At 50.8% G+C, this 15,930-nt stretch overlaps 1 protein-coding gene across 1 annotated transcript in view; it reads right to left on the bottom strand.

The window, feature by feature from the left end:
* Positions 1–15,930, bottom strand: part of RGMA (repulsive guidance molecule BMP co-receptor a) — a 43,392-nt gene that overhangs the window by 16,896 nt on the left and 10,566 nt on the right. The window contains exon 2 of the mRNA XM_084765686.1: positions 8,381–8,496. Within this exon, the coding sequence (XP_084621812.1) occupies positions 8,381–8,496 (116 nt within the window). The remainder of the gene's footprint in view (positions 1–8,380; positions 8,497–15,930) is intronic.

Raw genomic sequence — 15,930 nt, 5'->3', positions numbered from 1 at the left:
GGAAAAAAGCTGTCCAAGAGTCCTAAGGCTGTTTCTTCAGAAGAGAGCCCTTCTCCCCCACCCTCGGGCAGCTTTGCGCGTGTGCAGCTCTGAGGTACTTAAGCCTAGCAGGTCCCTTCAGCTCCTTTGTCACTCGGGCCTCTGAGCTGGAAGCTGCATCCAGCTGTGCACCTCGGTGGTGCTGGAGGGCGGGGTGTTCACTTTCCCGGTAGGCTTACGAAAGGAGCGCGTGCCTGATTCAGATCCCAGCCTGTGAGCTTCTACAGAAGCCCCAGTGTCAGCGTCAGCACACTATTTTAGTAAGCAGTGTAACTTAAGAGGGCACAGGCGGGAAGCCACTCTAGGGGAGAGGCCGACCCTGATGCTTGACGTCCCGGTGTTCCGTTCCTTTCCTCACAGCCCTCCAAGTCAGGAAAGCAGACCCTAGACACGCCTCTGGAAACTCTCACTTCGCAATCTTGAAGGAGGTGGGGAGAGGGCACTAAGGAGGAGGACTAAATGCCCCTGAGTAGAACCCGGTGTGGAGCCCGGGTCTCCTGATGATCCTATCCCCTTAGTAATGACTCTAGGAGTACGTGAGGGTGGGGTGGGGTGGGGCGGGGCGGGGTGGGGCGGGGTGGGGGTGTTATGGGACAAGAACGGATGCCTGGGGCTCCAAGTTGGCGTCACTCCTGCAGGAATTTCACTCAATCATCCTGGCGTAAACACCCAGGTGTTGGGCCCCAGATACGGAGAAGGACACACCCAGAAGACTGGATTTTTTTTTGCCAGGTGCTGCACAGCCTACCTCACTTAACCTATCAGTGCAAGCAGAAGGGATCACCGCTCCTGTGTCACATTCCTGGCCCAGGCAGCCTAAGGGCCCCAGAACTGTCACTCTACCACAGTGTGTCTCCCACCCATTAGCTCCGCTGGGAATTGCCCACGCTTCCTTTAGAGTCTGCTCAGCAGGACAAGGCTGGGGGAGGGGGGACAAACGGGAGCTTGTGGGAAAACCTCAGGTGACCTAGGAAGAGAAGGCAGAAATGTTGGGGAGCTGGGTTCTGGAGGGTGAACTCACTGCCCAGCTAGCGTGGGCAGAGGTGGCTGTGTGCCACTCCCAGAGCTGGGGCAGGACAGTTCTGCCCCCTCTGTCACACCCAGCCAAGGCTACTCTGCCACAGCCTCCACACATGCCAAGTTGCTTGCAAGCACCGTTGATGAGTGCCAAGAAGAAGGGCACACCTCAGCTTTCCAAACAGGCCACCCTCCCCCAGCTCCCACGGGAGCCATGTGGAAACAGCTCCTGGGCAAGCAGGGTGGTGTGAAAGCTACAACTTCTCCCTCTAGTGGGAGGCCACGGGCCAACCTGTCAATTGAAGGCTGAGAGCATGTCTAGGTAACAGGGACCCATAGGGCTCAAGCAAAGGGATTAAGGCCCACCACACCAGGGACATCCTGCTTTGGGGAGAAATACAACAGCCCTGGGCACCAGAAGGTCAGTGGTAAGGGAGGTAATAAAGGTTTTCTCAGGGACAATGAAGCTGCAGGTGACTGGGAAGTGGTGGTGCTTCTGTTTGGAAGCAGGACCTCCTGTCCCTGACTTGGGGCTCACAGCTGAGGGGACAGCTTTACCTCCTGGCTGTCTCTAGCAATGCTGGGCTTTCTGCCCAGCTGCAGGTCAAAACAAGGTTGAGGAGAAGAAAAGAAAAAAGGAAAGGAAAGGAAAGGAAAAAAAAACCCTATGGCTGAGGCACATACTAGGCTGGTACCCAGGTGGGAGGCACAACCTTGAACTCCTTTCTGCATGGGATGGGCGTCCAAGACAGCACAAGAGTAAAGTGCCTGAGTGCCCTAGTGCTTGAGTGTGCAACAGGGCACACAGTGAATACATTAGTAAACTCTTGCCAGCCAGTCCTCCTGACCTGTGATGGCGCCATCTTCCTCATTGGAACACAAAGTCAGAGAATGCCAAAGGACAGGAAGGGCCCCTGGAGGCCAGGAAGGCACTGCATCTGTGGGACCTGGGAGGTCCCCCTTAATTCTGCTGCCCAGTGTCATAGTCTCATAGTTCTTTTTTGCCCACCCACCAATCCCCTGCCCGCCCCCCAAAACTTAAGCCTCACATGCTGAAGAGCAGGGCTGAACAGGCTACACAGCAAATTTAACAACTGTGTTTATCCAAAATCTGGAAAGGGCAGGGTTCTGGCATCTGCTACTGGGCTCTGCTTGGTGACTGGCTGGGGAACGCCACGCAGACTGTGCTCCTCATGAGCTGCCTCCGCATCAGGAATGACGGTCCCTGAGGATTTGCTTTAATTAAACCAGCTATCAGAAACTCCTGGTACCCCGTGGCCATGCAATTCACAGAAGAACTCTTTCCTCCTCCATGCAAGCATATCTGGGAGAGGAAGCCGTGAAGGTGTTCTGTTTTGAAGGATGCTGTTAAATGCTAATTAGGTGACTTTTTTGGGTTTTGAATCCCCTTTGGTTTTTTTTTTAAATGTCTGCTGCTTTTCTAATCAGAAACAATATTTGGGAAGATGCGGCGTGACAGGGGGGAGAAAGTCCTGTGGTCTCTGCCCTTTGAACAAAAGCCAGAATCAAGAGATACAAAAACCCTAGGGGCTTGGTTTTATGTATGAGAATAAGATATAAGGCAAAAAATTAACAAGGTACCAGATGCCAGATATTAGGATATATGAGGTTTATTAAATGAGCATGGGGGAAGAAAAGGAATGGAGGAGAGGTACCCTAGAGACAGAGACAGAGACAGAGGAAGAGAGGGGGGAGAGGAAGAGTAAGAAGAGTAAGGGAGTGTAGAGAGAGAGGGGGGTAGAGAGAGCGGGCCACGAGGAGGGTCTGTCCTTTTATATACTGGGCAGGGTCACGCCCTATGGCAGGTAGGCAGGGACATCACAGGCGGGCAGACTGAAGCAGAGTCCTAACACTTTGTAGTTCCAAGACAATGCTGGATGTACTTGGAGATGTGGAGGAGGGGAAGAGAAGAGCAGAAAATAGACTCTGGTCCTTAACGTATGGAATTAAGAGACTGAGAAAACAGAAATCCAAGACCTGGGAGTCCATAAAGCCAAGGGGACATCAGCCTGTGAGGCTAAGGTGACACATACTCTGGGAGCCCCAAGTTCTGTGTGGATCACAGTAGGTTGCTCTGAGTTTGGACTTCGATCAGATGGGAGGGGGTGCGGGGGATGGAGGGTGAGGAGCTAGGGGTAGTGAGGGGGGTGCAGTATGTGAGTGAGTGTTCAACCCAGAACTGGGTGGTGAAGGACAAGGCATAAAACATCCCATGGGAAAGGGGGATGTGTGGAGAAGTGGGGGCCGGGATGTGTGTATCCTCTGGAAATGAGGTTTGGGACAGAGATCAGAGATACCCTTGCTGGATGCTGCTAAGAGGACCTCAAGCTTCTGAGTGTGGTCCACGCGGCATGGGATCGAGGTGGGACACTGAGGCAGCTCCTGGGCTTGCGGTGTGACAACAGGAAAAGGCAGAGGAAAGACTCCCAGCCCTAGGGGACCGGACTTTATAGAGCCCATTCACATCCCCCGGGCAGTGGGGTCCTTGACACAGGTGAGGAGGGCCTTACAACTAGGGAGCCCCCGTCCCGGTGTGCCTGGGACCCGGGAGACATCCAGGGAGTCTTGACTTGAGTTTTAAAACTATAAGAAAATCTTAGGCAAACCGGTATGAGTGGGCCACTCAAGGAAACAAGGCCTTCAGGATGCACTTCAGCCCAGTGGCAAAACAGTGCAGCACCAAGCTGGTATACTCAAGTCAAACCTGAAGTTGGAGTCTAAGAAAGGCAGGATCTTTAGAGGGAACTGTAGTCCCAACAAATAAACAGGTCCTCACTTGCACTCACTGGCCTCTGCAGGACCCCAGGCTTTCCTCTTCCCCATCTCAAGCCTTGGGTGACCTTGGGTTACCTCTCCTACCCTTCTATTTCCCAAAGATCCCTCTTTTGGGCACCAGGGTGACTACTAGCAATCCCCCCCCCCCCCAACCTTGCAGAGGATTTTCTTCCACCAGAGCATCTTTGGCCATGGGAACTCTAGGATTTGACATCTGTTCTCCCCCTCGAAGGCAAAGGTCTGACCCTGTCATATCCTGGCTGCTAGTCACCTACCTGCCTCTTGTGCCTGAACATCAATTTCTCCCCTCTTCTGTAGACTCCCCAGCCCTCAGCTCACATGCTAAAACCTAAGGCTCAAAGTGATGGCATTCTGAACAGGATGCAGGACTTTAGAAAGTGTTTCTATCATGGGAGTAGAGGCCTTGTGAAAGTGGCCTTATGAAAAGGACCCCAGAGAGCCAGCTTTCCAGCCCTTCTTTCTTGAGGGGACCTGGTAACAAGGCGCCTGACACATGGACTAGAAAGGTTCTCTCACCAGACACCACAGTGGCTAGTTCCTTGATCTCTGACTTTCCAGCCTCCACAGCTATAATTGACAAAATTCCTGTTGTCTGTAACCCTCAAAATCTGTGGTATCTTACTATAGCAGCAGAAATGGGCCAATGCACCCTCCTTTTGGGACACAAAGTCCAACAGAGAGACACAACACGAGAAGCTGGTTACACATTCTTAAGTAGCAGCTGGTGGAACTAGTCTTATCTCTAGCAGATATATTTACATCCTCTGGAGAATCTTAGTTCCTCTGTGCCTTAGTTTGCCTACTTGAAGACTAACACTGCTACGACAGACAGGTACAGTTCAAAAGCACAAGGGAGGGGCTGAGGAGCTGGCTGAGCACTTAAGAGCATTTGCAGTTCTTGCAGAGGGCCGGGGTTCGGTTCCCAGCATCCACATAGGGCAGCTCATGAAAACAAACAACTCCTTGTTGTAGAGGCTCTCATCTTCTCTTCTGGCCTCTGTGGGGGCACTACATACATGTGGTGCCCATGCAAACATGCAGGTATGCGCACGTACGCATACATAAAAATGTAAAAATTAAATAAAACTATTAGGGAAAGAAACAAGGAAAAAAAAGGCTGCACTGCAGCCCTCTTAGAACTAGGCCTTTAAACGAAGCAGACGTAAGAACTGCCCCCCCCCCCCGGGGTGTTCTTAGAACACCGATTGCAGCAGGCACACTCGCTCACTAGCATCTGCTTGGACTAGGTCTGCAGTGGAGAGATCCCTGAAGGAGGCTGACCCCGCTGGCCTGCGGCCCACACTCTGAGAACCCTGCTCCAGCACGGCAAGCACTCAGAGCTATAGGAAACGCGTCAACCCCCACACTCTATGCCTTAGACAGGTTTCTCTTAGAAGTCTGTTTGAGTAAGTCACAATGGCCTCATAGCTTAAAACCTATCTATTTGCTGTGTTCCAGAGAGGATGCTATTTGTGGAAAACAATCGTCTAAGAAGTTTTTTTTTTCCCTGCCTCCCCCGCCCCCACCCCCACTCTTTCCCATCCTCTACCCTTGTCCTACAGCAGTATTCACCCCGCCCCCCCCCCACCCTTCTCTCTTCAGCAGGCTAAAGGCCGTCACTGAGGCAGGGACTTGGGATGTGGGCCATACACATTGAGTAAGTACACGTAAACACTCAAAAACACACAAACAGTCTCAGTCTGGCAGCGTGAAGGCACCTTTCTCCACATAACTATGTCCAATTTAATTTGCACTCCTGCTTGCTGCTGGCAGCCATCCAAACGGGCGAGCTCTGAACAAACCTCTGCTTTCACCGGGCTGCTCGGCCAGTTTCCACCTGCTTTTGGAGGGTGAGGCCGAGCCTTTCTTTTTGTCCCTAATGTCCACTCACTGTCTACCAGAACTACAGGCTTTCTGACCTTTTATTCCTGGGCATCCTTGCTTGCTGGACCAACATGTCAGAGTGTGACAGTTCATCTCTGCTTATGGAAATTACGCATCCAACTCGCCCCTAACGTACAAAACCGTCTTTGACCCAGGATTCATGAGCACCCACATTCCTGAATGTCCTCAATTTATTCTGTTGCTGGTGACCAGCAGCTCAGTTTTCACAAAGGTGGGCAGTTTTGACTGGATGCAACTGTCAAAGGCCTCCACCGAGGAGGAACCTTAGCCAGCTGGCATGAGACAATCCAGCTATCAGCTCCATCTGCCAGGATTTAGTTACCAGCCTTGAAGCCAAAAAGAAATGGGTTTCTTGGACAGGAAAGTGGCAGAATTTGAGTTGTGAATTATATAACCCACCAGTGGGCCTCAGACAATGGCTGATAACTTTAAAATAAAGAGAAGTTTTTATGACAAAGACATGAACGGGGAAACATCACCACCACCTCCAATCCCACAGAGCCCTAGAATTCCTTCTTTTCCTCTCCTTCCAGCCCCAGAGGTTAACAAGTGCTACAGCTTTAAGAGCAGGAAGGTGTTGTTTTAAGGGCCCTGGGAGCCCCCCTTCTCAATTTCAGCTCTGAGCTGAGCTCACATCCCCCACCTCAGCCAAGAGACAAAAGCCATTTATCAACCCATCTGATAAAACTTCCAAAGGGCTGGCTGGATCTTTATCCCGGACCAAACCAAGATGAACACAACTGCAAGTGGCTACGTCTCTGACTTTTTTTTTTTTTTTACTTTCTGATGGCTTTTTAACTTTATTATTTTAATTATAGAGAAGGAATAAGATCAGTCTTTCCAATGGAACATTTAAATCAGCGGTTCTCAACTGGTGGGTCGCCACCCCTCTGTGGGTCTAGCGATATTTTATGGGGGTCGCCTAAGACCATGGGGGAAACACAGATATTTACATTATGTCTCACAACAGTAGCAAAAGTCACAGTTATAAAGTAGCAACGAAAATAATCTTATGGTTGGGGGGATCACGACACACAAAGAGCTGTATGAACAACAGAAAGGTTGAGAACAGGAAGGATGAAGACCCGGGTCTCAAAAACATGACAGTTGGAGGGGGGAGGTTATTCCCCGCCCCCCCTGGAAGCACTGTGTGTGTGTGGGGGGGGTTCTGATATTTCCAGATTGTAGGCGGTATGAGGGCTCTTGGGACATACTGCCACCCCCTCCCCGCTTCTGGTCCTGGGCAGGGATCTCTGCAGAAGAGAGCTTCAGAAATAGGTTTTGAAAGTCTAGGATGCTCCTGGGTCTGGCAGTAGCTGAGGGAGCTGAGCTGCTTGTCTAAGAAGGGGTCCCGCGCAGCTCGGCTGAGACAAGATGGTAAGCTGACTCTTACCCAATAATGCTTGTTGTCTATGTAATGCGCTCCTTGGAAATGCCAACTTGCAGCCAGGCCTAGCCTGGACTGACTGGCCTGTTCTGTCAGTTCCTTGAAACCTAGTTGGCTGAGGAGGAAATCAAAACAACTCAATCCCAGTCCTAACTCAAGTCCTTTCTTGCAAATCTCAGCTGCGCAGAGGCAGCAGAACCACATCTGGCCGCTGCGAGACAGGCTGGAATTTTTAGCTCAGAGACACTTCTGAACCCCCGCAACACAATGAGAACAGTCCTGCCTTACAAGGAGGGCCATTTGGTTGTGACACTATTTATTCGTATTTTAAAAAGAGAAAAACGGGTGGAAAGCGTTTTTAACTGCTCCTTTGACTCTGAGCAGCATGAAGTAAAAATGAAATAAAAGTTTTACGAAACATTATAAAAGAAAGCAGACCGAGGATTTAAGCTTCGTTCATTCCCCCTCCCCCCCCCAAAGGGGAAAAAAGTAAAGAAACCGGAGCGTTTGGGAAGGAACAAACGCTTCTCTGTGGAGTTGGTCTCCCTTCCCCCAACAAAAACAAGAGGTCCGGGCTCGGAGGAATTTGAAAGCAGCGATCTGCCAAAAACATTGTGAAAAACTATGGGGGATTCATTGGAAACAGATGGGCTTTTTCAGCTTTAATTCTGAAATTCTCTCGCGTTCTGGCACAATAAAAACAAACAGGGGGGCCGACGCAGAATGTTATCAAACAGAAATTAGCTTGTCTGAGCCTGTGTCCGTGGGCTTTCCCGCGTGGGCCAGCATGGGGGCGGAACCAGGCGGTTGGGGACTCGTCTGGGACCTCCCCAGCGCCCCCAGCTCCACCCCTGGGCTACCAACAGGTTTTGTAAACTGGTGGACGAAGAAGGTAGAGAAAGTGTCCCTGGTGCGGAATCCGAGCCTCAGAATCTAGGACACCCGACTTCTCGGAAGGAGGGAGGGGGACAGAGAGGCATTCCCCAGCTCTACAGATCCGCCTCCTGCCCTTCGGAGCTCGGGCAGGGATTCCCTCACCTCCAGGTCTCCACTGACACGGATCACTCCCTCCGCAGGGCACGGGACAAAGACTCGTGGAAAAGGAAATCTGGGTCCTCCCCAGGGGGCTGGTGAACAGGGGCCCCCCCAACTCGCGCAGGGAGGCCCAGGAGCGGGCCCGGTCGGCTGTCCCCCGACCAGGGAGCTGTGCCTTACCTGCGGGGAAGCTGCAGAGTAGGAAGGCGAGGGTCGGCCACAATCCCAGGGCTGAACGTCCTGCCCCTCTCCCCATACCCATCCATCCAGCTCGGCCTGTTACCACTAGCCTCTCCCTGGAAGAAGTTTAGAAGAAAAGGAGAGGGGGGAAAAAATCAATCACGCTGCAGAGAAGAGGCAGCCTCGCTCCGCCGGCGGGAGCAGCGAGCCGGGAGGCCCGGTCTACCTCCGCCACCGGCGCCCCGTGTCCCCCCTCCCACCCCACCCCGCCGCCCGGCCCCGCCCTCGCCATCCATCATTCGCTTCCCCGCCAATGTCGCAGCGGCCCCGCGCCCCACCGCCGCGCGCCCCGCCCTCCCCAGCTCAGGTTTCACCCTGGCGGGCGGGGGAAAGGAGGGGGGAGTGAGGAGAGGCTGCCCAGGCGGTCGGGCGGATGGCCAAAGGGACCTGGGGAACCAGAGGCCCGCGAGCGCAGGGTGCGTCCCTGCCCCCCTCCCCCCCCCCCCCCCGATCTAACTGCTACTCCCCACTGACCCGGATGGCTAAGGCGCTCAGGACTCTCAAGGGAACCCTTTTAATCCTCCCCCCCGGTCAACATCCCATCTAAGTTGAAAGAGCTTGGAGACAAACTCCAGCCTCCCTTTGCAACCAGACTACCGCCCCAAAGCCGCCACCGACACCCTTTGGCTCTTTTCCCCACTTGAGATGTCTCGCCCGTGCAGAAGACTGAAAAGCCTCCTTCGGAGTTGTCGGGCTCTGGGGCAAATGACCCATTGCCCCAGCTGCACCTCAAGGATCACGCCCGCCTTGGTCCTGAGCCACCCAATTGGATTCTTTCAGGGGCCCCTCCCGCACCATCTTTAGGCACCCGGATGCTTAGCGAGAACTTGGCCCTGTTCACAACTGAGATCTCTCTCATGAACTGAGATCTTGCGGGCCTAAACTGCCTCCCAGGGATACAGCAACCAACTTAAGGGGATAGAGATACGGTGGTCCTTGCCGAGCCCTCTGGTGTTGAGACAGAAACTATATTCCCAAGGCCCATCTTGGAAAGGCTTCAGGGCGCTTGGTCTCCCTTTTTCGGTCACTTATTTTTCCAGGAGGAAAAAAAAAAGTCTCCACTCATAGGTTCCCTGGGTCCCTTAGCTCCTCTGTCTTTGTGGTTTTTAAGGGACTGGTAAGTCCCACTGAGAAACATCTTCTGGGTGACACAAATATGCCAGCACAAGTGTTTTTAGTCAAACGGATTCCTCAGCCCCACCCCAGCCCCAAGCCAGCCCGTCTGGCTCTTCGGAGGAAAAAAAAAAATTCTGGGTTTTGATCCAATTTCTTTTAAGAGCTATCACAGTCTTCACTTGCAGGCCACACAAGCTGCTGGGCTATGTCTCCATTGAGTACTGCGCTGTAGGAGGGGGAGACTAGGAAGAAGGAGGCTGGGGGGTGGGAGCGCTCTATGCCCCGAAGTCACGAGGTGGCTCAGTCAAGCTGCAAGACAGCAGAATGTCAGAATCCGGCTTTCCTGAAGCAGGTGAATAGGGGAGATTAATTCCTCAGCCACCGGTGCAGCCAGAGGCTGCAGTTTTCTTTGCTCACAAAACTTATGGTAGCAGCTGTGCTCTATTCCAGTTGGGCAACCCCGGTATTCCTCTCAAATAATTAGGTCTCAGACTAACAGGCTCTGCCTACTTACTGCTCCCCTGAATTGGAGCTTCCAAGCGCAGTGTAGGTTTATCTACGGGGAGCTCACAGTCTCAAATCCAGGGCTCAAACAGTTTGCTCTCAAGCCTGGCCAGTCAAACCCAACAATTGTGCAGAGTCACAGCACAGCAGGCTGTATCAGGAGCAGCCCTGGCAAACTGAGGCAGGCACAGAGCCAGATTGCCCAGAGGCTTGGGGTGGCCTTTCCACTCCTTAGGGTGCAGCAATGAACACCGTTTGCTGGAATCTACCTTTCAGGGGCTCATTCTAAACCTTTGCATAATGAGAGATCTCAGTAAGCTTTCCCAGCATCCTAGGGCACTGCGTCTCCAGGTCAGAGGGCCCATGCCTTCAGAAGGCTAGAAGGAGTGCCTCTCTAGTGCTGCCCTTGGCCCAGTGGCAGCAGACAATTTCATCTCAACACCTGTTTCTCCATATAAAAGCCAGGCTATTATTGTCACTTAAGACCACAACTGAATACAATTTGGGAAGGGCACCAGGCCCTGGGATTTCCCCAGCATCTCTGCTAGGGATGGGTGTTGTCTTGAGAGGAGACTCAATTACAAAACATTGTTTATGTATATGTATCTGTGGACATGTGCACATGTGTGCAGGTGCTGACACAGGCCAGAAGAGAGTGTCAGGTTCCTTGGAACTGGAGTTACAGGATGTTGTGAGCCTCCTACATTGGTGCCAGGAACCAAACTCTAGTCTTTTTTAAAAGTTTTTTGAGATAGGGTTTCTCTGTAAAACAGTTCTGGCTGTCCTGGAACTTACTCTGTAGACCAGGCTGGCCTCAAACTCATATCGGATCCCCCTGCCTCTGCCATTAAAGGCGTGCACCACTACTGCCCAGTAACTCTAGTCATCTTTAAGAGCACCAAGGATTTTTTTTGTAAACCAAGAATTCATAAGCACTGAAAAAGCCCTCTAGCCCAAGACCTAAGTTTTTATCTTTTTCAACTTTGAGTTTGGAGTTTCCTGGGTGTTTTGATCATCATATTGAGCCCTCCCCGACCTCTTTCCCTACCCACCCAAATCTGTGTCTTTCTTTTTTTAAACCCTTCAAGACCAATTTGTGTTGCCCAAATATAATTATGTGGTCTTCCACTGGCCAGCTGACCAGGGGATATACCCTCAGAGAAAGTGGTCTCTCGTCTCTGCAGACAACAACTGCCATTCACCCCATGGCTAGGAGCAGGAACGGTTCAGGGTGGACCCTATACTGTCTCCGGAAATAAAGAAATTAAGGCAATTCTTGCTGCAGTGCAGAGATGCAATGTTTTCCAGTTGCCCCCAGTGAAGGCTTAGGAGGCGGAGCCTGTGGTCCTTTTAGCCTTGGGACATGATTTGAAAGGGATTCTGAGACCCTGAGCCCTTTCTTTCCCTTCTTTGCTTCCTGGCCATGCCACACGCTCCCCACCATTGCCACTCTGCATGCCCCCCAGAGGCCCAAAGCCATGAGCCCCACCTGGTCACAAACTGGAAACTCCCAAACTGTGAGCCAAGACAACCTGTTTTCTTTGAACACCTGTGGTGCTTCAAGTCGGATCTTCCTTCCATTCCTCCCCACTTGCACAAGACAGCCTTCTGGCAAGTCACCACGAGCCCCACCTGCAGTTTTAGAAGTGTCTTCCAAATGCAGTTCATTTCTGCTCTGTCCCTTTCTCAGTCACAGACAGCCTGAAGGAAGACCACGCAGAGCTGCGTGGAGGAGGGAGACCTCCGGCCAGTGAGGTTCCACAGACCCTCTTGGTTTCCACTGCTGCATCTCAAAGCACTCCTCCCGCCTCGCACCGTGACCTGCTTTTAAACTCTTCTTTCTTGCCCGTGGATCTTGTTAGACTTGGTACCACTTACCTCTCATTCTTTTCTTAGTCCCTAGTTCAAATCCCATCTTTCCAAACCCTTTTACTTTATTTCTACTGTACAGTGTGTGCATTCCTGTGTCTGAAGACAAACCTTTGGTTTTTCTCTGTAAGTTGGTAAGCTCAGCTATTCTGTGATCATGAAGCGTTACATTTGGATTGCTACAAAAATGAAAAACAAAGAATAATGACTGAAAAGAGACGCGAGATGACTGTCTTGATCAAGAGGTGCTGTGACTTTTCAGGCATCTTGAAGGGTTTGTCTCTAATGATCCTGGCTAGTCTCTCTCTTCTTTCTTTCTTTCTTTCTTTCTTTCTTTCTTTCTTTCTTTCTTTCTTTCTTTCTTCTTGAGACAGGGTTTCTCTGTGTAGGCCTGGCTGTCCCGGACTCGCTTTGTAGCCGAGGCTGGCCTTGAACTCACAGTGATCCACCTGCCTCCACCTCCCAAGTGCTGGGATTAAAGGCGTGCGCCACCACCGCCCAGCTCTGGCTAGTATTTTAAAGCATTTTATTTATTATGTATACAGTGCTCTGCCTGCAGGCCAGAAGAGGGCATTAGATTCCATCATAGATGGCTGTGAGCTGCCATGTGGACGCTGGGAATTGAACTCAGGACCTAAGGAAAGGCAGCCTCTGAGCCATCTCTCCAGCCCTTCATGGCTAATATTTTGGTTTGTTCTTGTAAAAAACTTATTTTCATTTCTAATTATGCATATGCACGAGTGTCTGTGGGTCTACATGCATACGAATGTAGGTACCTGTACAGGTCAGAGATGTTGGAGTCCCTGCAAGTAGAGTAACAGTTAGTTCCGAGCCACCTGATGTGGGGATGCTGCGAACTGAACTTGGGTGCTTTGGAAGAGCAGTATGTACTCTTAACCACTGAGCCATCTCTCTAACCCCGTGACTTGTTTTGATACTATCTGTGCTGGTTTGCATTTTCAGACAGTTTCAGATAAGATAGGTTCCATGATCAGCCTTGTGCAGAGGAGGAAACTGGCTGAGTGGCCAGAAATATTCACCCACGCTGGGCGTGGTGGTGCACGCCTTTATCTCCAGCACTCGAGAGGCAGAGGCGGGCAGATCTCTTTGAGTTCAAGGCCAGCTTGATCTACAGAGTGAGTTCCAGAACAGCCAGAGGTAGTGAGATTCTGCCCTGCTCTGCGCCCCCCACCTCCCCCCAGTAAACAAACAAAATCTTTCCTGGGATAGTTGGGGGAAGACCTCCCCATCCCCCCTCAAGCTGTGTTCTTTCTAGTTTGAGACAGGCCATCAAGCACAGTCAGTTGTGTTCTTCGATACACTCCGGGATGAACTCAAAGGGGAATGTGGGTATCACTGCATCCTGGGGCTGAGGCTGTTTGCAGAGTGCCATACTGTTTTCATAGGTGTTGAATTTAACTAGTTAAGCTTTGTAGGGGGCTGGTGGAGCTCTTCATCCTGTGATTCTCCACACCTCCCCCCCCCCTTGTGAGGGTCTCCTTTTGTTCTTTGTGCCGCCACCATTAGTTACTCCAGTTAGGGCAAACCATGACATCCTTCGTTCGGCTCACTCTAGTCACGGTTTAGATTTCTCTCACTTACATATGAACAGACCCCTGGACATAGACGAAATGAATGGTGCAATAGTCTTCCCAGGTATTTTTGCCAACCTCGTTCATAGGGATGTGTTGCCAGTGGCTCTCAAGCCACTGCTCACCTCTCAGTTATGAGTCTGATACATTTTCTTGAGTGCCCTATGTATGCTCTCACTCTGCTTTGTAAAAGTAGGAGAGGGGATGGGGTGGGGGTGGGGTGGGGGGTGCTCAGTTGGCAAAGTGCTTGCCTCGCAAACATGAGGACCTGAGTAGAGCACTTGCCTAGTCGGAGCCTGATTCCAGAAACTAACATGAGTACAACGCAAGCACGCTCGCAGTTCACTTGTACTGTGCCTTGATGACCTGGATTGGTTCACTTTATAAACCCGAGTGTGAACCTATCCTTTTACATTTGCCCATCTGATTCCTCTTTGATACTTCAAGGGCTACTCTGGGTGCTGCCATCTCAGCGTTGATGGAGCAGTCTTCGTCTGCGTCCTCCGTGCCCTTCAAGTTTGCAGACTTTAATCCCATCACCTCTCTGTCCTTAGGTTCCCACGCCAAAGCCCCACAGGAACAAAGCGGGGCAGCCTCTTTGTGAAGGATGCTCTCCGGGATGACTGAAGGTTGCTCAGCTTGCCACAGCCTTGAGATAACTTTTCTGCAGTGGAAGGACATAAACTTCAGGTCTGGAGTACAGCCTGGGAAGAGTATATGTTTTTCGCTTGGTGTCCACTACCATTTCTGACAAAATGCTAGAAGTTTCTGAGTATCGGGCCCTGCATGGCCTTTAGCTAACAAACACACTACAGAGACCCTCAAGATCCCTTTGTGTGACTATAAACTGCCTGGGCTTTGGAGTCTGCTTCCTTGTCCATTGGAACTATGTTATTGTAAATGCATTGATTCGGGCATGTGCCTGCAAAGCTTCATTTGTGTTTTTGTAAGCTCGTCCAGTAGTTCCTCGCCATCTGTTTGCTGTCTCCACAGTCCCTGCCTCTCATCTGCAGGCTGGAACCATCTGACTTTTCTTTCTTCAGATAATCTCTGTAGATTTAAGCTAAATCTGGGCATACAATCAATCCTGGGGGATTCCCCCACTGCCTCTACTTCTTCATCCAGAAAAAGTACCGGCCTTAATCCTAATTTTTTGTTGACTCTGAGGATAATTCTAGTTTTTGGCAATTCTCTTCCCCTACTCTGGAGCCACTGAACTCTTATAAATGACCTTTTGGGTGACACCTTGTTGGGCGGGATTTTGAAGGTAATGTAGTGAATTCATCCGTAGGTTTCTTTGTTGCCTTTAGGCTTTTTGCCTTTTTCCCACTAAACTGCTGTTTCGCCTTCTTGTTATAGGAGCTGGTGTGCTTCATCAAGATGATACTCTATTGGAGTGACTACTGAAGGGGATGCTTACACAGGCAGGCTCCCTTCGTGGGTGTGGGGCACAGTGTGTACACAGGTGCCACATGAGAGGCCACCTGTACATGCTGGCCATGAGGGCAGCACTGCCATCCTTCACATCTTCTTCCCTGCAGTGGGTGATAGGGTAGGAGGCCACGGAACTCCCTCTCCACGTTCACTGCCACAACACGTTAGAAGCTCTCCCTATTTATTTGCTCCCAAAGCATTTGTAAGCTTGCTGCCATTGCTCCAGCACTAAGAACATCTTTGGGGCTTGGGAGTAGGGTTCAATGGTACCGTACTTGCCTGGTGCATGCAGTAGTCTGGGTTTGATCCAGCAAAACACATGCACACAACACATGAATGCACCTTCATGGGTTTTGGACACCTTTGCAACAGCCCCCTTGAGTCCTTTGGCCCATTTAATTTTCTTAGCTTTCCTGGCTAGCCTCTTTTTCTTTTTGTGTGTACATGCTATTTTTTTTGCTTTGATGGTCTGTTTTTTCTGTTATTATGAGGATAACTTCTTGGTAATTAAGCCGTGCAGATTTTTTTTTCTTCAAGATTTAAATGTTACTTTTTCTAAAAGAACATATTACTGTGATATTCAGTATCTCTCTTTAGAAACTGCATCTCACCTGGGGTCCTTTCACATGTACTGAAAAAAAAACATATTTGCAGATTCCAGCCACTTCTGAAAGTCTTTAAATATATATTATCAGATTATTAATGCTTTTCTCCTTACAAGAGAGATATTCCTTTTGTCCACGCACTGTTTTTCTTTTTCACTCTAAGAACTGAGGGCTCCCAGCTAGGCTTGAGGTTACCCGGTGACGAGCAGCAGAAAGTTCTGGTCTGTTCTAGGCAGCTCATTAGAGAACCATGCATCACAACAGAGGAAACAGTGCCCCAGGAGGGTGTTTCTGGGATCCTCAGGAGTCCTGAGTTTGCAACCCATTCCTACCTTCACAGGACAACACGGGCCTCTACAAAGCTGAGAGG

Source organism: Acomys minous, assembly GCF_964271855.1.
Source record: "Acomys minous genome assembly, chromosome: 2".
In the NCBI taxonomy this organism is placed as follows: Eukaryota; Metazoa; Chordata; class Mammalia; order Rodentia; family Muridae; genus Acomys; species Acomys minous.
The sequence above is the reverse complement of the archived record's forward strand: the minus strand, read 5'-3'. Positions and strand labels throughout refer to the sequence as shown.